The sequence below is a fragment of the Hippopotamus amphibius genome, chromosome 2 (genome assembly GCF_030028045.1).
Source record: "Hippopotamus amphibius kiboko isolate mHipAmp2 chromosome 2, mHipAmp2.hap2, whole genome shotgun sequence".
NCBI lineage: Eukaryota > Metazoa > Chordata > Mammalia > Artiodactyla > Hippopotamidae > Hippopotamus > Hippopotamus amphibius.
The window spans coordinates 38054230-38074242 of NC_080187.1; the positions used below are offsets into that span (position 1 = coordinate 38054230).

The 20013-nt window shown below is 54.7% G+C and overlaps 1 protein-coding gene across 2 annotated transcripts in view; it reads left to right on the forward strand.

Annotated features, from left to right (window-relative positions):
* Positions 1 to 18: 18 nt before the first annotated feature.
* Positions 19 to 20013, forward strand: part of TLN1 (talin 1) — a 31862-nt gene continuing 11867 nt past the window's right edge. The window contains exons 1-34 of one of the 2 annotated variants that reach the window (XM_057724952.1): positions 19 to 167; positions 6197 to 6356; positions 6600 to 6697; positions 6958 to 7087; positions 7189 to 7341; positions 7615 to 7757; positions 7867 to 7994; positions 8705 to 8765; positions 9419 to 9523; positions 9852 to 10007; positions 10665 to 10766; positions 10936 to 11012; positions 11241 to 11421; positions 11596 to 11709; positions 11822 to 11930; positions 12120 to 12328; positions 12493 to 12591; positions 13009 to 13059; positions 13618 to 13785; positions 13975 to 14269; positions 14810 to 14976; positions 15811 to 15939; positions 16111 to 16227; positions 16328 to 16441; positions 16645 to 16779; positions 16946 to 17074; positions 17251 to 17353; positions 17507 to 17715; positions 18048 to 18167; positions 18371 to 18568; positions 18758 to 18897; positions 19075 to 19168; positions 19271 to 19360; positions 19475 to 19597. In XM_057724952.1, coding sequence (XP_057580935.1) covers positions 6227 to 6356; positions 6600 to 6697; positions 6958 to 7087; positions 7189 to 7341; positions 7615 to 7757; positions 7867 to 7994; positions 8705 to 8765; positions 9419 to 9523; positions 9852 to 10007; positions 10665 to 10766; positions 10936 to 11012; positions 11241 to 11421; positions 11596 to 11709; positions 11822 to 11930; positions 12120 to 12328; positions 12493 to 12591; positions 13009 to 13059; positions 13618 to 13785; positions 13975 to 14269; positions 14810 to 14976; positions 15811 to 15939; positions 16111 to 16227; positions 16328 to 16441; positions 16645 to 16779; positions 16946 to 17074; positions 17251 to 17353; positions 17507 to 17715; positions 18048 to 18167; positions 18371 to 18568; positions 18758 to 18897; positions 19075 to 19168; positions 19271 to 19360; positions 19475 to 19597 — 4377 coding nt within the window. In that variant the 5' untranslated portion in view covers positions 19 to 167; positions 6197 to 6226. The remainder of the gene's footprint in view (positions 168 to 6196; positions 6357 to 6599; positions 6698 to 6957; positions 7088 to 7188; positions 7342 to 7614; positions 7758 to 7866; positions 7995 to 8704; positions 8766 to 9418; positions 9524 to 9851; positions 10008 to 10664; positions 10767 to 10935; positions 11013 to 11240; positions 11422 to 11595; positions 11710 to 11821; positions 11931 to 12119; positions 12329 to 12492; positions 12592 to 13008; positions 13060 to 13617; positions 13786 to 13974; positions 14270 to 14809; positions 14977 to 15810; positions 15940 to 16110; positions 16228 to 16327; positions 16442 to 16644; positions 16780 to 16945; positions 17075 to 17250; positions 17354 to 17506; positions 17716 to 18047; positions 18168 to 18370; positions 18569 to 18757; positions 18898 to 19074; positions 19169 to 19270; positions 19361 to 19474; positions 19598 to 20013) is intronic. The other variant, XM_057724953.1, reaches the window with a different exon arrangement.

Here is a 20013-nt window from a genome sequence, read left to right on the forward strand (position 1 = left end):
CGACCATAGAGCGCGGGCCCAGGGCGCCGCCCGCGGGTGGGGGACGTTCCCAGGACGGAAGTGGCCGAGAGAGTGTCGAAGGGAGGGCGAGGCCGGAGCCCGGGAGCCGCCGGGAGAACGACCGAGTTAGCGGGCCAGCGGGCGGGGCACAGAGCCGGGCAGCGCAGGTAGGCCGGACCGGGCGAGCTGGGGCCTCAGGGTGGGGCCGCGAGACCAGGCCCGGGAGGCGGGCGGGGCCCCTGACTGTTCTGCGTCTGTTGCGGGTCCAGTTGGAGAGGTCAGCGCTCACTGTATCTCGGCTGGTGCTCGGAGTTAAATGGGCCGTTTTTCGGGATCCAGGCCCTTCCTGGGCGCAGTCCTCTGTCTGGGATAGGTTTGGGGAGGGTGAGGAGTGGGTGGCAGTGTGGCGCAGGGCGGGGATCGGCTTTGAGGTTAGCTGATAACGGGTATGTGAGTAGGAACGCATTGGGCGAGTTGGGGATTAGGTGGAGTTGGGTTTAGGAGTTAAGGTTAGCTTTTGGAGTTATAAAGCTGGGGTTAAAATTTAGATTTCTTAGTGTGAGTCAGGTGCAGTTTATGTAGGTGAAGTTTGGATTAAGGGCATTATTTTGTTTTCTAGGATGGCCAACATAAGTCAAAGTTAAGAGTCCAGGGTCAGGTTAAGGGTCAACAACAAGAACTAGGTTAGAAGTCCAGTTTTAGGGATTACAGAAGGTTGGCATAGCCAGTGTTAGAGATAAACAGGGAAGGGGTGAATCAGGAATCAAGTGACAAATGAGCTTTAGGTTTAGGGGTCAGGATTTAGGGTCAAGGTCAGGATTTGGTGCTAAAGGTAAAAATTAGATCAAAATTAGCGATCAGGGATTGGATGTCTGTGCTAGGAAAGGGATGAGTATTAAAGCCAGTATTGGGAATCAGAATACAAATTAGGGTCAGCGTTCGTGTTAGGAATTTGGGGCTGTTTTCGGTGTTGTAGTCGAGGTCGGGGTAGTTGACCTCAGGCAGGTAGAATTTAAGAGATTGGCAGTAAGTAGATGCCCTTGTTTTGCGGGGAGGTCTCTTATGCCTGTCTAGTCACAGGGGCTTCTTTGGCCCAGAGAAATGACAAACTAATTTCAGGCCACTGTTCTGGGCTTCAGCTAGAATTGCAAGCTTCTGGGATTCCAGTTTCATTCTACTCTCTAAGCCTAGAACTCTTGCTGTGACCACCACAGTTGAGGGGCAGGGGTTCCTGGACCACGTTGTTTATAAGATAGGATGTGGGAAGGGGTTGGGGACCCAGGAGATGTATAAGCCTTAGCAATAAGTGACGGACTGCCTTAGTAGTAAGTCAGGAAGAAGGGATGGTGTTTGAGGGGGAAGCTGACCAAGGAAACTGTTCCCATGGGAGAAGGGGATGGCTTAATCCTCTGAAAGTTCAGCCCTGCTGCCTCCCTCTTCCCTCATTCCCTCAATATTAAGCCTTCCTCTCCAACCCTCCTCCCTGGCCCTGCATGTCACATCCTTCAGGCATACCTGTTTATAGAATACTTCCTTTGCCTTTAATGCTCCCATGTTGTTCATCTTACCATCTGTTCTCAGCCTCAATTCTGCCTCCCTTCCCACCGCTTAAACCACACATCCTACCCTCACCCAAATCTGAGCTTTCTCATCATTTTAAAGCACTTTCCCACCATTTTCACCCATTCATTCACTTGCATACCTCCCGGTCATCTGCTGAATACCCCACCACCAGCCCAACGCTACTGCCAAGTCCTCATGGTCCCTGCTCCGTGCCATTCCCTGATTCTAAGCCTCTTTAATTTCTTGCTCCAGTTATAGATCCCCTTCCCCCACTCCCCCAACAGAAAAGAGGAAATGAGACCCAAAGAGGAAACTGGGTCTTGCTGATCCCATGCGCAGCCAGGCCACTGACCACACCCCCACTTCACTCCCAGCTTGACCCTGCCACTGACCACAACACTATCCCCTACCCAGCCTGACCCAGCCACTGGCTGCACCTCATCCCCCTCAACTCCGTCTTTACTTAGACACTGCCAACATCCCTTCACTCCCCCCGTCCCACTAATGTAGCCACTGATCACATCTTTTCTCAACCTCCTGAAGCCTGACCTGGCCTCTGACCTCACTCTATCATTCCCCGTCTCAGCCACCATCCATATAATTATTCTTCCCCTCCACCTAGCCTGATCCAGTGACTGATTATATCCATATTTTTCCTACTGTTATCTTCCCTAGCCTTTCTTCACACTGTCTTCCCCATTTCCAGCCTCATACAGGCATTAACCCCATCCCTTCTGCCCCTACCTGGCTGCTCACCACATCCCCTAACTGTGGCCTCGTCTTCACGTTCTCAGCTCCAGCTGCTCCTTTCTTTCCCCCTTTCCCAGTTCCTTACCTAAATTCAAGTTCTCCCAACCACTCTGAGTGCCTACTGATGACTGGAAGCTATGGGACCCCAGCCTGACTTTGGGCCCTGGTTCCTGAGAACAGACTATCATCAGGTCCTGCCAGTTCTACCGCTTAGAATTTCTAATAAGTGACGTCCTCATCTCCACCATTCTAACTCTGGCTTCATTACTTCCCAGGTGTGCTAATGCATTGTCTTTATAACCAGTCTCCAAGGTAGCTGCCAGAGTTATTTCCCTAAAGTCTAGTTCTGATTATGCCCCTTCCCTGATCAAAGCCTCCCTCGGCCTCCTTTTGCCCTCTGGTAGGTGAAGTTCCGCATACTCCTCCAGAGTCCCCCTGTGCCTTTCCATCCTAACCTTGACTTCCCCATCACTGCTCACTTGCAGGTACCCTGTGCTTCAACCAGCCTGCCTTCTCACTTCCCTGAATGCTCCTCCGTGACTTCCTGCTCCTCCACCTTTGCTTATGCTATTCTCTCTGCCTGGAATGCCAACCCTGACTCATCTCCGGCTGGCTGAAATAGTGGAGAGAGCTTGGGCTTTGGAGTCAGAGAGACCTGGGTTTGGATCCTGGCTTCACAACTTATTAGCTGTATAACTTTGGACAAGTACTTTGAACAAGTAGTTAAGTTCTTTGAGCCCTAGTTTCCTAATCTGTAAAAATGGAAATAACCACACCTACCTTGCAGGGTTGTTGTAAGGATTAAATGAAATTATGTACACAAAGCAACTGACATGCTGTCAATAAAAGATAGATCATTGTTATTTTTTATTATCTTTATTTTTTAAATCCTAACTTAAAATGACACTTTTCATGAAGGCATTTTAGTCCCCCTTCCCTGGTTTAAAGGGATCTCTCCCATGAGCACATACCGCTTGGTCCTTACCACATCCTGCTCTCTATTATAACTTCATATGTAGCTTATCCACTTTGCTGACTGCGAGCCTAGTGAGGGCAGAGGCTAGGGCTTACCCTTCTTGGTTCCCAGCCACTGAGAAGTCAGCCCAGGGCCTCGCCACAACAGGCCCTCAAAAATGCTTGCTGGATGAATGGAGGGAGAATGTCTACATAACGGGAGGAGAAGTGTTGGGGCAGAGCGTTGTGCTTGCCAGTAGAGGTGTATTTGCACATCCCAGCTGTGTGCATGGGATGGAGTCTATGGGAAGATAACGTGGTTGTGATGGATATGTGTAGGGGCTGTGTGTTTGAGATAATGTGTATGTAGAGGCTGTGTAAGTAGCTTTGTGGGGAAGAGCTCCGTGCATAAGCTGGAGTACATTTAGGGAGAATGAATATGCATGGATCGGGATGTAGGTGGGGAAGGGTTGTGCTGGGGGTGGTCAGGTCCAGCCCTTAAGCTGCCCAGTCCAGCCCTAAATGAGCCTGGAGCAGCCTGAGGCCGGATATGTCAGTCTCACCCACAACCCTCCCCCGCCTCCCCGCGGTTACAGACTCAGAGGCCAAATTTGGTAACAGACTGAGGGTTACTCCCCCAGCCCTCTTACACTCTGACTCTGTCTTCAGCTTTCTCTCTCCCTTTGTCCCTCTCTGTAACTCCCCGTCTTTCTGCAGCCCCCTTTGTGGGTATCTGCTCTGACTGTATTCTCTATGTACCCCAAATTCCTTATCCCCAGTACACTTACATTCCATTCCTTGCTGGGATTTGACCTCCTGTCCTCTATTCCCCTCTCCAATTGCCCAACTCCTCTGGAATGCATCTCAGGAATGTCTTGAGGGAGGAGGAGTTCTCTGGGAGGGGGACACGGAGGGGGGGCATTGTTGCTGTTCCATAAAACACGATAGAAAGGAGAGCAAAGTTCTCAGGCCAGAACAGGAATTGCATAGCATCTCCCCATACTTCCAGGGGCCTGCTTCTATGCTATCATCGCCCCCAACTTGCTCAATTCCCTTTGCTCCCTCACCCTCTTGCAGCCATGTGGATGTCCACTTGGGACCAGCCTGGAAGTGAGGGTGGCCATGACTCAACTCCCTTATCGGGGTCTCACCAGAGGTTTCCGTGCTTCAGAAAGAAGGGTTGTCCATATGTCCGGAGGAAATGGGGGGAGACATGCCATATCAGCTTAGGGTGGAAGGTCTTTTCAGTGTGCCCTCAGCCTCGTGGACCTTCCAGTGACCCAGCAGCCAGGTCTGTCCAACTATTGGGAGAGGTGCCCCAGGAATGGGGGGTGGGGTGGGTAGAGACGTAGAAGTGGGGAGGCTGGGGGGGTCCTCTCTTGGAAGTAAAGATAGAGGGCAAGCTGTGGTTTCTTTTTTGAGACTCTGAACTATTTATAAAGTCAGAAACTGTCTATCAGACCCCTGATCCAGACCTTTCCCACATCTACCTCCTGTCTCCTAGTTCTGCGTAGATTTTCAATCCCTCCTAATGTCTTCACCCTCCAAAAGCATACCCCTTCCCAACTTCCGTGGTTCTCAGCTGCTGCCTTCTGTTTTCTAACACCCCCACCTCTGCTTCCAACTTTCCCTCTTGTTCTGCTCTCTTCCCCGTGGGGCTGGCAGTTTGCAGAGAGGGCAACAGGCAGCCTGGATTTGCTCATTCTCTTAGGTAAGAGGCACCAGTCCCGGCAGGGAGCTGGGTCACATCATCCGCTGCCAGGCAGACGTGGCGTCTGGGGCACTCTGCGTCGCCTGCCACCTCCCCTGACAGGTGGTGCGGGGAGGGCTGGGTGGGACTGGTGTCCCTGGCTGCAATGGAAATACTGTCAGGAGAGGCAGCTGAGATGGAGGGCAGAGTTTGAGAAGGACTTACTGAAGAGAGGAGAGCATAGGATGAGTTACATTGAGAACTGGGTAGTAACTTGGTGTCTTAGAAGAAGCAAGCACTGAATTAGAAGTACTGGGCTCTCTCTCTGACCTGCCTTGAAACACACATACATTCTCATTCCCCTTCTGCAAAATTGAAGAGTTGACTAGATCCCTTCTGAAATCCCTTTGGATTAGAAAATCATGATTCTAGCTTGACTGCTGGGGGAGCCAAATATGGGCCAAGCTCTCCCGGGAGGCCCCCAGCATGTCAGGTTAGAGGAGAGCTGAGACAGGTGGGCCTGGATGGCTTGAACAGCCAGTGTTTGGCCTCCCTGCCAGACTAGCTAGAGTCAGTGTTTGCAGGTCTCAAGAGCCCTTGGGGATTATCTAATATAACGTCTTCATTCTGCAGAGAAGGAGGCTACAGTTGTGAGAGGAAAGATCATATGATGAGTCAGGGCAGAGCTCTGAAAATCCTAGACAGGGAGAAGCCAGCAGGGTGTAGTAAAAGACAAAGGGAGTGGGGATACGTGTATAAAAACAGATGATTGAACTTGGTGTACCCCCCAAAAAAATAATAAAATAAAATAAAAATAAATAAATGCTAATCATAAGAAAAAAAAAAGACAAAGGGAGAAAAAGACTGAACCAGGAGGGGTGAAAACAGGGCAGAAGCAGGGCTGGGAAAGGAGGCGAGCAGGGACAAGGCTAAGAGGGAAGCACTGGGAGGAAGAAAGGGAGGCACAGATTCCAGTGTTGGGGGCAGGACAGCATCCTCAGGTAACACTGCGATTCAGACCTGCTTTTGTACCTTGCAGACCAGCCTCTCCTTCACATGTCTTAGACACCTTAGACATCCTTCTGATGCAGCTCATCTTTCACTCTTTAAAATTATTAAATAAAACAAAAACAACTTCACTGCCATCTGCTTTGGTGACTCCCTTTCCTGGGGCTCCATCTGGGGGGCCTTCACTCCTCCAATGAGGGTGTATTCTAATGCCCTGATGCCACGGGCCAGGTGTAGCCAGGCTGGAGAGAAGCCGCCACCATGGTTGCACTCTCGCTGAAGATCAGCATTGGGAATGTGGTGAAGACGATGCAGTTCGAGCCGTCCACCATGGTGTATGACGCGTGTCGCATCATCCGTGAGCGGATCCCAGAGGCCCTGTCTGGCCCTCGTGAGTCTGACTACCCAGGTGGCTGGGGTGGGAGTCCTCGGTCCCTTCTCATTACCAGGCTCTTGGCCTTGGGGGATGACTCTGTTGTCCCCCAAGACTTCTCATCTCTCAAGTCTGTGTTCCTTGGTTCCCTCCCTCCCCTTTAGGCCCAGGATCACTGGGAAAATAATAAGGGGCAATGGTGCAGCCATTCAGCCACATTGGGGTCCTCGTAAGTCTAAGGTGATCCATCCTCTCTTTTAGCCAGCGACTTTGGGCTATTTCTGTCAGATGATGACCCCAAAAAGGGTATATGGCTGGAGGCCGGGAAAGCTTTGGATTACTACATGCTCCGAAATGGGGTGAGTATCACTTCATCAAGGACCCCCAATATCCTCTTCCATCACTTCCCTCCTTCTGCCTCCTATTTTCAACACCCGCATCTGTTGTCCCTGACCTGCCCCATGCTGGCTTTCTATTACAGCAGTCATAATACCCTGCTTTCGAGCGAGCCACCACAGTCTTCCTTTTAATAATCTACTTTCCTCCCCTCCGGCTGCCAAAAAGGAAGTAATACCGTTAGCTTAAAGTGGGCCCCTGCCGCCTGTTCCTGCCCCAATAGGACACCATGGAGTACAGGAAGAAGCAGAGGCCCTTGAAGATCCGTATGCTGGACGGCACTGTGAAGACTGTCATGGTGGATGACTCTAAGACCGTCACCGACATGCTCATGACCATCTGTGCCCGCATTGGTAAGGGGCTCATGGGACTGGGCGCTCGGGGGGAGGCCCAAGCTCTGCCAGAACACCTGGCTGCAGTGCCTGAGATGCTACCTACCCACCCCCTCTCCCAGGCATCACCAACCATGATGAATATTCACTGGTTCGAGAGCTCATGGAAGAGAAGAAGGAGGAGGTGACAGGGACCTTACGAAAGGACAAGACACTGCTGCGAGATGAAAAGAAGATGGAGAAACTAAAGCAGAAATTGCACACAGATGATGAGTGTAAGCAGAAAGGGACAGAAGAGGGCATTTGAAACAGCCAGGGCGGCAGGGGTGGCCGTTTCTGTGTTGTTTGCTGAATACTTGCTTTTACAAGGCACTGTTTAAACACTGGGGATGCAGTGGGAGTGTAGTAAAACAAGTCCTGCACTCACGGAACTGAACATATTAGTAGGAGAGGGTAGGAAATGAAGAAACAAAAAGCCAGAGACTGGATGGACTAGATGGCATAGGTGCTGCAGAGGCTTGACACTGAGGAGACTCTCTGTGTCCCAGTGAACTGGTTGGACCATGGCCGGACACTGAGGGAACAGGGAGTGGAGGAGCACGAGACGCTTCTGCTCCGGAGGAAGTTCTTCTACTCAGACCAGAATGTGGACTCCCGGGACCCCGTCCAGCTGAACCTTCTCTATGTGCAGGTAGGGAGAGGACGTGCCTGGAGTGGAGTGGTAGGGAGAGAGGCAGAAGCACAGTGGGGGTATCCCTGCACCCTACACAACATTCGCCTCCTTTCGCTGTGCTCCCCAGGCCCGAGATGACATCCTCAATGGCTCCCACCCTGTCTCCTTCGACAAGGCCTGTGAGTTCGCTGGCTTCCAATGCCAGATCCAGTTTGGGCCCCACAATGAGCAGAAGCACAAGGCCGGTTTCCTCGAGTGAGTGACCCTCATCCCATACCCTGTCAGGACCCAGGACTCCCTGCCACTGTGGCCCCAGCACAATGGGCCTGTCTCCATCCCAGGCCTTCTCCCTTATTTCCTCTCCTGAGGTCCCAGGGTCTGACCCACATGGGTACCTTTTCAGCCTCCATCGTCCATTGGTGTCCTCCCTGGCCTCGTATGGAATCTGCATGTAGTCCAGAATCTCTGCCCCTGCCCCCACCTCTGAATCAGGGATGTAACTTTTTTGAGATTCTCTGAAGAATTGTACTGCAATAGCCAGAGGGAAATGGTTCATTTTCGTCATAGGGAACATCAGATTTCAAAAGTCTCACAGGTCTCATCCACTGGTATTTCTCAGAATATATAGAGTTTGGTGTGGCTTTCTCAGCTTCCTACAAGCATGGTCATCCTTCTAGTGAGCTCCTTCTGCTCTTGGTTCCCTCAAATTGTGCTCTGGGTCCTTTTTTCCCCAAAGAATGAGCCTCCAACGCGAATTCCCCTCGTCTCTTTCCCTGTAAGGAGAAAGAGTTAGTACTGAGTCATCTCGATTTCAGGGACAATCCAAACTCTAGTCCCTTGAGTCTTCCTTCTCCCCAAAGATAACACTCTCCTAGACATTTGCTCACACCCCTAGGCACACAGTCCATGGCCCACATAACCCTGATGCTGTCCACTACATGCTGACCCTCCCTTTTCTGGTGTAGCCTGAAGGACTTCCTGCCCAAGGAGTATGTGAAGCAGAAGGGAGAGCGTAAGATCTTCCAGGTGAATGGAACTGGGGAAGGTGTTTGGGATGACCCGGGAGCTTTGCTGCTTAATCCTACTGACTAAATGGACCCCTGCCTCCTCCTCCTCATCACCCCTGCCCTGCTTCCACCCTTCAAGCTGTGCTCCCACCTCTCCTGCGCCAAGCAAGCAGAAGACCTGTGCTTCTGGTCCCCGCTACATCGCTGCATCTGCTGTGGAACTCTGTTCAATAATCTTGTTTTCTTTTCTTTACCTCCAACACGGGATAATTGTCTTCCCTGAGTAGGACCGATAGGGGAATCAAATGAGATAGTGTGCCTGAATTACTGTGAAGAGTGTATCTTTGTACAGACAGAAGGTGTTATCCCCGCTCTTTGAATCCTCAGCCCAAAAGGCCTTCTGTTTGACCTTCTACTTCCTAACCATCCATTCACGTCTACAGATGTCTGCAAGTTCCTTAACTGTATCCCTCGCTTCTTGAATGATCGCTTCTGCATACCTTCTATCAGCCCCATCCCCTCACCTTCTCATTTCCCATAGCCTGCATCCCCTCAGCTTTCCTCTGTTCCCATAATGCTCTCCCATCATACTTCACATCCCAACTTAACTCCTCATCTGCGATACCACCCTTCCCACTTTTTGCTAAACGGTTCCGCATTTCATTCTTGAAGGCACACAAGAACTGTGGGCAGATGAGTGAGATCGAGGCCAAGGTACGCTATGTGAAGCTAGCCCGTTCCCTCAAGACGTACGGTGTCTCCTTCTTCCTGGTCAAGGTGGGTTGCAGACCCTTCTCTCTGCCTGCCCTGTTTCTGCTCTTACCCTTTCCCCTCTGAGTCCCTAACTCTGCCCCCAGTCACAATTCCCATCGCTACCCAAGAGTTGCATTCTCTTCCTTGTGAAAACTTGCCCTGTTGTCAGTCCTCCAGCAGCACTTCCCTCCCTACCCTGCATTTTCCCTCCCGTTCCCTCTATCCTAACATAGCCTTGTCCTGAGAACATCCGTAGACACCCTGGTTTAGCTTTTCTGCCCACCTCAGCACCCCATCGTGGTCTGGATCTGATCCCTGACCAGTAACACCAATGACAACCTCTGCCTCACAGGAAAAGATGAAAGGAAAGAACAAGTTGGTGCCCAGGCTTCTGGGCATCACCAAGGAGTGTGTGATGCGAGTGGACGAGAAGACCAAAGAGGTGATCCAGGAGTGGAGCCTCACCAACATCAAACGCTGGGCTGCCTCTCCCAAGAGCTTCACCCTGGTGAGCCGGGGTATCAGCAGAGAAAGGGCTTTGACAGTTTCAGAGAAGGGCAGGCACAGAAGTCTCCCCCACCCCCACTGCCCAGGAGTAGGTGCACTGGATGTGACTCCAGAGAAAAGGAAAACTTTGGAACTATTGCAGGAAGCTTAAATGAAACATTTTTTTAAATCAACAGAACAAAACTGTAACCAGCAAGCTGAGATCACAGGAAACTTGGGGAGAGGGAAGAAAAAGGTGATAGAAAAATAAGCCTCCCCTCTTTCAGCAGCAACTACTTACAGTAGTTTCCCCCTCTAGCTTTATGTTTTGGCATTTTGAATTGAAAACTGATCCCACCTTGAGGAAGTGCCCCACTGAGAAGGGAAATTAGTAAAGGCGATTTTTCCATTTTGAATACTAGTGCTCATCCTTAACTATGGTCATTTAATGATAAATGTGTCCTCCCAACTCAGGGGAAGAGAAGAACGATTTCCTAAATGCCATGTATTTGAAATTGTGTAGCATAAAGAGCACTCCGTGGAAATAAAATATTTCCCTCCAAGAAAAATAAAGAAATAGATTGAAGAACGGCTGTTGGCGTGGGAGGATACCCTCATCCACTTGGCCTTGGGCTCCCACCCCACCCTGCCCACTGAGCCCCCCGCCTTGTCCCCCTAGGATTTCGGGGACTACCAAGATGGCTACTACTCGGTGCAGACGACGGAGGGGGAACAGATCGCACAGCTCATTGCTGGCTACATCGATATCATCCTTAAGAAGGTGAGCACTGCCTGCCCCTCGCCTTCTCCTTCTCTGCCCTTCCCTTGTCCCCACGTCAGTCCTTTAGAGATAGGGACTCGGGTTCTGGAAGATGGCTGACTGGGGAAAGAAGAGGCTGCCTTTCCCACTTCCCTCTTCTTTAACTCTTGTTCCTTTTTTCTCCCTACAGAAAAAAAGCAAGGATCACTTTGGGCTGGAGGGAGACGAGGAGTCTACTATGCTGGAGGACTCAGTATCCCCCAAAAAGTACGAAGGGAACTGGGTGAACCCCATCCCTTGGGCAGGGAAGGCCAGGCATGACCCCAAGGACTGTGGGGGGTGGGGAGTCGTTAGGATGACGCTTTAACCAGTCGCAGGCTGGGGTGAGACCTCATGCACCCCCCCCAGACCACAGGGCCTGCGGAGGCGGTCAAGCAGGGTGGGAAGGGACGAAAGAAGGAGGTCCTTGGAGCGCTCCCTCTGTGTCCCCTCTAGGTCGACAGTCCTGCAGCAGCAGTATAACCGGGTCGGGAAGGTGGAGCATGGCTCCGTGGCCCTGCCTGCCATCATGCGCTCCGGAGCCTCTGGTCCTGAGAATTTCCAGGTGGGCAGCATGCCGCCTGCCCAGCAGCAGGTTACCAGTGGCCAGATGCACCGAGGACACATGCCTCCTTTGGTAAGTGCCCCCACTGAAACCATGGGTCCCGGCCTAGCCCCCACTTGCCTGGGCCTGGCCAGGAGTTAGGCAGCCTTTTCCCGTGTCCCTACCGGTATTCCTCTCCTTGGCCTCAGGCTCTCTTTTGCCTTCTGGCCTCTGAATGTTCCCTGCACGCGTCTCCTTGTCCTGCAGACGTCAGCCCAGCAGGCGCTCACTGGCACCATCAACTCCAGCATGCAGGCTGTGCAGGCTGCCCAGGCCACCCTGGAGGACTTTGACACGCTGCCCCCTCTGGGCCAGGACGCTGTGAGTGTGGGATGGAGGGGAGGCGGATGGTGCTGAAGCTGGAGTTCCAAGAGACAGGGTCCGGGTTAGCTGGAGCAGAGCCCACCCTGAGGTTTGTTTCTCTTTCTCTCAGGCCTCGAAGGCCTGGCGTAAGAACAAGATGGATGAATCGAAGCATGAAATCCACTCCCAGGTAGACGCCATCACAGCCGGTACCGCCTCCGTGGTGAACCTGACAGCAGGTGGGCCAGATGCCAAGCTCTCTGTGTGCGGTGGAGGGTGGGGGGCGCGTGAGTGCAAGCCTGAGCATGACTGACTCGCGTGTGACAGCGCCTTGACTCACGGGACAGACTGTGTGTGGATGTCTCTCTCAGGACGTGTGTGTGACTAACTGCCTGTCACGGGGCTCCTCTTCCTCCTTCTCCCCCCAGGGGACCCTGCCGAGACAGACTATACCGCGGTGGGCTGTGCCGTCACCACCATCTCCTCCAACCTGACGGAGATGTCCCGCGGCGTGAAGCTGCTGGCCGCCCTGCTGGAGGACGAGGGCGGCAGTGGCCGGCCCCTGCTGCAGGCAGCAAAGGGCCTGGCGGGGGCGGTGTCAGAGCTGCTGCGCAGCGCCCAGCCGGCCAGTGCTGAGGTCAGGGGCCGGGGTTGGCACTAGGGAGAGGAGAGGGTTCGAGCCCAAGGTGAAAGGGGGGGGTCCAAGTTGCAGGATGGAAGTGTGAGACCTGTGGGCGTGTAGGACCCGTGGACACGTGGGCAGGGGTCGGGCAGCTTCTGACGGGTGTTCACTCTCCACAGCCCCGTCAGAACCTGCTGCAAGCAGCTGGGAACGTGGGCCAGGCCAGTGGGGAGCTGTTGCAGCAAATTGGGGAAAGTGATACGGACCCCCACTTCCAGGTTGGTGACTTACCCAACCCCCAGAACCCCAGCTTCTAGGAGGTAACCTCTGATCCTGAATCCAGCTCCAGTCCTGCTACCATAAACGGACCCCTCAGAGCCAACCTGAACCTCTGTTTCCAGGAATGACACTGGAAACCCCCAATCCCTTTTTTGGGGATAAGAATTCAGAACCTCTGAATCCAAACTTAACCTATTCGTTCACCCTTGGTCCTTATTGGTGATATTTTTTTGGCCACCTGTCATCTTTCCCAGTCTTCCCCATATGTAGCCCTCAGCCCAACCTGAGGGCATCGTGAACCCCCACTCCAGTCCTTAGGAGACCACACACCTGGGGGATGCTGTTCCTCCTGCTCCCCCATCCCCACCCTATGCCAGTTTCCTCAGCTGACGTGTCATCCTGGATTTCCCATGCAGATCTGTGCGCCCAGAGGGGCTGGGGTTCCATCTGCCCCCGATCCCCCCACGGTAACGGCCTCTGGCCTGGGCCTTCCCAGCTTTGTCCTCTCTGAGCCGCATACACTCGCTCTGCCCGCCCCCTTGGCCTCCTGGGGGAGCAGAAGGTGACGGGTGCTGGGGAGGCGTGGCACAGGCAGGACTTGAGGAAGTGGGATCCGGAGGGTAGTGGGTAGTACAGGGACTTGTTCCCAGGACTCCAGGGTGACTGCCTCCAGCCAAGCTTGAGAAGAAATGGAGAAGAGACACTGGGGTGTGAGGGACCCCGCCCTCCACCCCATTGTAACAGCACTGCCCGCCCTCCCTCCCCATCGCCGTCCGAGTGTATCCGCCTCGTGCATTTCTCCCTTTGGTGTAGACTCTGTTTCTCTCGGTGTGGGTTTGTCCCTCGGTGTGGGTTCTGTCCTACTTGGTGCTGGAGGCAGGGGCTTGGGGTAGGTTCTGGTTGCTTCTGCACACACTGTTCTGTGATTGGAGTCAGTGGGGCTAATGACACAGCTTATGCCTCTGAGAAGGGTCCATGGATCCCAAGCTGGACCTCAGGCCCTGCTGACTGGTGTTTTCTCACAGGACGTGCTCATGCAACTAGCCAAGGCCGTGGCAAGCGCTGCAGCTGCCCTAGTCCTCAAGGCCAAGAGTGTGGCCCAGCGGACAGAGGACTCAGGGCTTCAGACCCAGGTCATTGCTGCGGCAACACAGTGTGCCCTGTCCACCTCCCAGCTGGTGGCCTGTACAAAGGTGAGCCCCAAAGCTTGCTGCAGCCTGTGCTGAGGGGTGATGTTACCACACACACAGGAGTCTCTCATTTTATCTCATTGGTCCCCAAGGCCTCACTACCCAACCCAATAACTATCGTGAACACCACAGACACCCTACCTCACGACTCCTTTTCCTCGCCTACGTCTCTGACACTCACTTTGCCCACAGGTGGTGGCTCCTACTATCAGCTCCCCTGTCTGCCAAGAGCAGCTGGTGGAGGCCGGACGACTCGTGGCCAAAGCCGTGGAGGGCTGTGTGTCCGCCTCCCAGGCTGCCACAGAGGATGGGCAGCTGTTGCGGGGGGTAGGAGCGGCGGCCACAGCTGTCACCCAAGCCCTGAATGAGCTGCTGCAGCACGTGAGGGCCCACGCCACAGGGGCTGGGCCCGCTGGCCGCTATGACCAGGCCACTGACACCATCCTCACCGTCACCGAGAACATCTTTAGCTCCATGGGTGATGCTGGTAAGGACAGCCCCCTGGGGAGACAGCTTCCTCCAGTTCACTGGACATTCCCTTGCAGACCCACCACCACCACCCTGGGTACTCAGCACAGCGGGCTGGGTGTTTAGTCTCGGAAACGTCCAGTTCCCCATCTGTAAAGCAGGAATATAATCTCTTCCTTGGAGCATTTAAAGAACATACAAAAGTGTACACAAAAATAGGTGGAAAATGGCAGTATTAAGAGATAGCCATCCGCACTCTACTCCCTTACCCCCAAAATCCTTCACAAAAAGTCTCATCCTCTGCAGACTGTTTGCAGAAAATACCCATTGGAAACTGTCTCCCCTCCCCCCCCACCCCCCATCAAAACCCGCCAGGAAATCTGTTCCTTTCCAAGATCTTAAACCCAGAAAACAATAACGCCAGGGAAGGCACTTCAAGAACTTCTGTGTCTCCTTACTGTCCTTAAAAGCCCTGTCTACCTTGTCTGCAGCACTTTCCCCCACCCCCGACACCCTCTCAGGGTCTGGCTCCCTTTGCTGACTGCGCCTGTGCTCTCAGGTGAGATGGTGCGACAGGCCCGCATCCTCGCCCAGGCCACCTCTGACCTGGTCAACGCCATCAAGGCTGATGCCGAGGGAGAGAGTGATCTGGAGAATTCCCGCAAGCTCTTAAGCGCCGCCAAGATCCTGGCCGATGCCACAGCCAAGATGGTGGAGGCTGCCAAGGTAGAGAGCCTTCTGTGCAGACCCCCAGACTGGGCCCTGCAGGGAAGTAGAAGGGTCCGGATAGTCACCCTCCTTTATGGGAGAGACCCGGGGAAAGCGGAAGATACGAGAGAACAGATATAGGAGCCCTGGGGAAGTAAATGCGCCCCAGGCCGTGAGTGAACGGCGCCAGGCTCCCCGCCAGGGTGACTCCCAGAGTCCTCGCTGACTGACAGGAAACTGAACCCTTTTTCTCCCTCTGAGTCTAAGGTCTGCAGGTCCTACTCTTCCCTGCTTGGCTGCCAGCACCTGCCTGCTGCCTGGTCCTCTGTGAATGTACACGGGCATGCAGCCCTAGGGGACCTGCTGCTAGTAGCACAGAGAAAGACAAAGCAGTGGGACACAGGGACCCAAAGGTGCAGAAGACCATCAGGAAGAAACCAAAACATTCCTGGGCCCTGGGGTGCTTCAGTTTGCAGGAGTAACCAGGGCCCCTGCTTTGGTATCCCTGAGATCCCTGCGCTGCATCCTTCTTGTCCCAGAGAGCCCTGCTCACTCCCATTTGCGAGTGGTATTTTGCGGGGAGGGGGAGGAAATATGGCCACTTCGCCCAAAAGGGGGCAGTGGAAACAGTGCTACCTCAGGAAGGGATTTCAGCTTCCCCCACGGAAGCCAGAGCCCCCTTCGTCTCCCCTTTTGCCCACCTGAGGTAACGAGTCTCAACTACGATTACCTTTCAGCGGGGGTAGTTAGAAACGACCAGGAAATACATCTGAGCTCGGAGGGGTCAGAGAAGAGCTTACCCAGGGTCCTCAGGGATGCTGGGTGGCAACTGTCCCTCTCGCCGCCTCGCAGGGGGCAGCCGCCCACCCTGACAGCGAGGAGCAGCAGCAGCGGCTGCGGGAGGCGGCTGAGGGTCTCCGCATGGCGACCAACGCGGCCGCGCAGAATGCCATCAAGAAGAAGCTGGTGCAGCGCCTGGAGGTGAGGCTGGGAAATAAGCCAGGGTAGCTGCCGTAGGAAGAGGAGGAGTGGGCGGGGCGGGGGGGATGTGCGGGGACGTTCATATTTCCTTGGGGGACAGCATGGGCAGGGTAAGCCAGGGACGGGGTGCAGGCATGTCTGGGCCTTGTCCTTACTCTTCTGTCCTTAAAGCACGCAGCCAAGCAGGCTGCAGCCTCGGCGACACAGACCATTGCTGCAGCCCAGCATGCAGCCTCCGCCCCCAAGGCCTCTGCTGGCCCCCAGCCCCTGCTGGTGCAGAGCTGCAAGGTGAGATGCCAGGAAGTGCGTAGGCGGGTGGAGGCGTGGGAGGTGGGGGACTTTCCCCCAGCCTGCAGAGGGGTGGCTCTCATGACATCTTCACCTACAGGCTGTGGCAGAGCAGATTCCACTGCTGGTGCAGGGCGTCCGGGGGAGCCAAGCCCAGCCTGACAGTCCCAGCGCTCAGCTGGCCCTCATCGCTGCCAGCCAGAGCTTCCTGCAGGCAAGGCACCCTCCGCTCGCCACTCAGACCAGACCCTTCCCACTCCCCTACGACCTCTAGATGTAATCGATTTAAATCTCTGCCGGTAGCCTCTCTCCCAGTACTGAGCCCCAGGGCTCACCACCTCCTGACCGTCATCAGTCCCTGTACCCAAGCCCAGGGGGCGTATGGTGCACTTCATCTGCCCACCTGTTCCCCAACAGCCAGGTGGGAAGATGGTGGCAGCCGCGAAGGCCTCAGTGCCAACAATTCAGGACCAGGCATCGGCCATGCAGCTGAGTCAGTGTGCTAAAAACCTTGGCACCGCATTGGCTGAACTCCGTACCGCTGCCCAGAAGGTATGGGAGCTGGCTTTCTTTCTGGAAGATGAGAGGGGAGTCCTGGGATGATGGAGAATCTGTTCAGAATACCCTAAAATGGATAATTGTGTAACCTGAGGCATGAGTGAGACACAGTGTGCCTCCTACACCTCAAACCCGCCCCCCCCCCCCCATATCTGTGTAGGCTCAGGAAGCATGTGGGCCTTTGGAGATGGATTCTGCTCTGAGTGTGGTACAGAATCTAGAGAGAGACCTGCAAGAAGTAAAGGCAGCAGCTCGAGATGGCAAGCTTAAGCCCTTACCTGGGGAGACGGTGAGTATCCATAAGGCCTCGTTCTTGCTCAAACCCTGAAGTCTTCCTCCTCACCTGTGCCCCAGAGCTGCCCAGAACCCTCATTTAAACTGCCAGCGGCCCCAAAGTAGCTTCTCAAGTTCCCTCTTCCCCGTTCCTCCTGCACCTGAGTCCCTGGGTCTGCCTTTCGTCCCCAGATGGAGAAATGTGCCCAGGACCTGGGCAACAGCACCAAAGCAGTGAGCTCCGCCATCGCCCAGCTGCTGGGGGAGGTTGCACAGGGCAATGAGAATTACGCAGGTACGTGGGCAGGGCCAGGAATGGGGCATGTGTTGAGGAGGATAGGGGAATGGGAGCTGGATAAGGAGTGGGGCTGACAGAGGAAGCCACCGGCATCAGGGCCTGGCAACGAAGGTGCCTTTGCCCCCTCCTTCCTCTCTCCTGTCTCCCCAGGTATCGCCGCTCGGGAAGTGGCAGGTGGGCTGCGTTCACTGGCCCAAGCTGCTAGGGGTGTCGCTGCCCTGACATCAGATCCTGCAGTGCAGGCCATTGTGCTTGACACGGCCAGCGATGTGCTGGACAAGGCCAGCAGCCTCATCGAGGAGGCGAAGAAGGCAGCCGGCCATCCAGGGGACCCCGAGAGCCAGCAGCGACTTGCCCAGGTCAGGTATCGGGATGGGGCCAGTCCCTCCGTCTCCCCCAGATCCCCCCAGAAGGCCTGCCCTGACGGGGGAGAGTATCATCTGCACCATGGCTCCTATTCCTTCCTTCTCAGTCTTGGTAGAGTTGTCTTCGCTAGACTGTGGCAGGGGCCTAGCTGAAAGCCACATTTGGGGAAGTTTGGTCACCGTGACTTGGTACCCTAACTTGATACCCTAGCCTGTTCAGCTAAAACGCCCTCTTTCCGCTTTCACTTTCAGAGGCTCCCAGGGTGGAGGAGGGGATCTCCCAGTTGTTTCCGTTTTGGCAGCCCCCGTCTCCTTCCCCACCTCAGGTGGCTAAAGCAGTGACCCAGGCCCTGAACCGCTGCGTCAGCTGCCTGCCTGGCCAGCGAGACGTGGACAATGCCCTGAGAGCGGTGGGAGATGCCAGCAAGCGACTCCTGAGTGACTCGGTAGGAGGACAGGGGTGTGGGGGGAACACAGGGGACGAAGGACTCCAAGCTTCTACCTCTGGCCCTCTCCTTGACCCTGACTTCCCAGATGTATCCCCTTTCATTGCCCCCAGGCTCTGTGCCCACCTCCCAGCGCTCCTTCACCAGGCTCTCCCTCACATCATTTCCCGTTCTTGCACCTGACTTTGTCTCTGACCCTGCAGCTTCCCCCCAGCACTGGGACTTTTCAAGAAGCTCAGAGCCGGCTGAATGAAGCCGCTGCTGGGCTGAATCAAGCAGCCACAGAACTGGTGCAGGCCTCTCGAGGAACCCCTCAGGACCTGGCTCGAGCCTCAGGTCGATTCGGACAGGACTTCAGCACCTTCCTGGAAGCCGGCGTGGAGATGGCAGGCCAGGCTCCGGTATGAAGAGGCACTGGGTCTGGTTCAGGGGTCAGATCGGAGGCATCTCTGGCCTCGGAGTCCTGACCTGCTCCTGGCTCCCTCGCCTCCCCCGTCTCTAGCAGTGCTTGAGTGTCTGGGACAGAAGATCCCTTTTAGAGACAGGTAAGAAAGGACTGGACGGTGTGTTGACCTTCTTGCCTTCAACAGAGCCAGGAGGACCGCGCCCAGGTTGTGTCCAACTTGAAGGGCATCTCCATGTCTTCAAGCAAACTTCTTCTGGCTGCCAAGGCCCTGTCCACAGACCCTGCAGCCCCCAACCTCAAGAGTCAGCTGGCTGCCGCTGCCCGGTGAGTAGGAGCTGGGAAGCCCAGCCCTAAGAGTATGGGGGAGGGGACATTTCATGAAAAGTCCCTGACTTAGGAGTTGTTCCAGACAAAAGAGAAATGGCTAGAGATTTCCTGCATGTACAGGACGCAGAAATGATGACCTCTGCACCCATTCACTTGACTTTCTGTTCCTCCCAGGGCAGTGACCGACAGCATCAACCAGCTCATCACCATGTGCACCCAGCAGGCGCCAGGCCAGAAAGAGTGCGATAATGCCCTGCGGGAATTGGAGGTGGGCCCTGGCAGGCTAAACGGGGTTGAGGTTGAGGAAAGGGTCCTTGGTTGGGGGGTGAGGGGGTGTCTTGGATCTCACTTCACCCTCCCCCCTCCACAGACGGTCCGGGAACTCCTAGAGAACCCAGTCCAGCCCATCAATGACATGTCCTACTTTGGCTGCCTGGACAGTGTCATGGAAAACTCAAAGGTAAGTGCGCCCAGGGACCCAGGAGGGCAGAGGGCAGGAAGATGGAACTAACCAGGGGCTGCTGTATCCCTCTGAGGACAGGATCTGACTCTCCTGACACCCTCTGTTCCTCAGGTACTAGGTGAGGCCATGACTGGCATCTCCCAAAACGCCAAGAACGGAAACCTGCCAGAGTTTGGGGAGGCCATTGCCACAGCTTCCAAGGCCCTCTGCGGCTTCACCGAGGCAGCTGCACAGGTTATTCTCCTGAGATGGTCCCTGGAATGCCCCTGCCTTCCTACCCCACCTCCTTGCAGCCTGACATACTTGCATATAAGTCACAAAGTGGTGCTTGCAGAGCCAGCTGTGTGGGAACTGGGGCTCCTTCCCCCTCCTGAAGTAGGGAGCTGTGCCAGCAATCGTGGAACACCAGCAGTTCTGACCACTGTCACCCCTGAGCCCTGGTGCTTTGAGTTATGATTACACTGTCCAACCATTGGGCCATTTCCAGCCCTGGCTTTCTCGGTATATTCTGATTAGCGTATGCACATTATCTTCACTGAGTGATTCTCTTTTTTTGGAGGCGGGGGAGCCACACTGCACCGTATGAGGGATCTTAGTTTCCCGACCAGGGATCGAACCTGTGCACAGAGTCTTAACCACTGGACCACCAG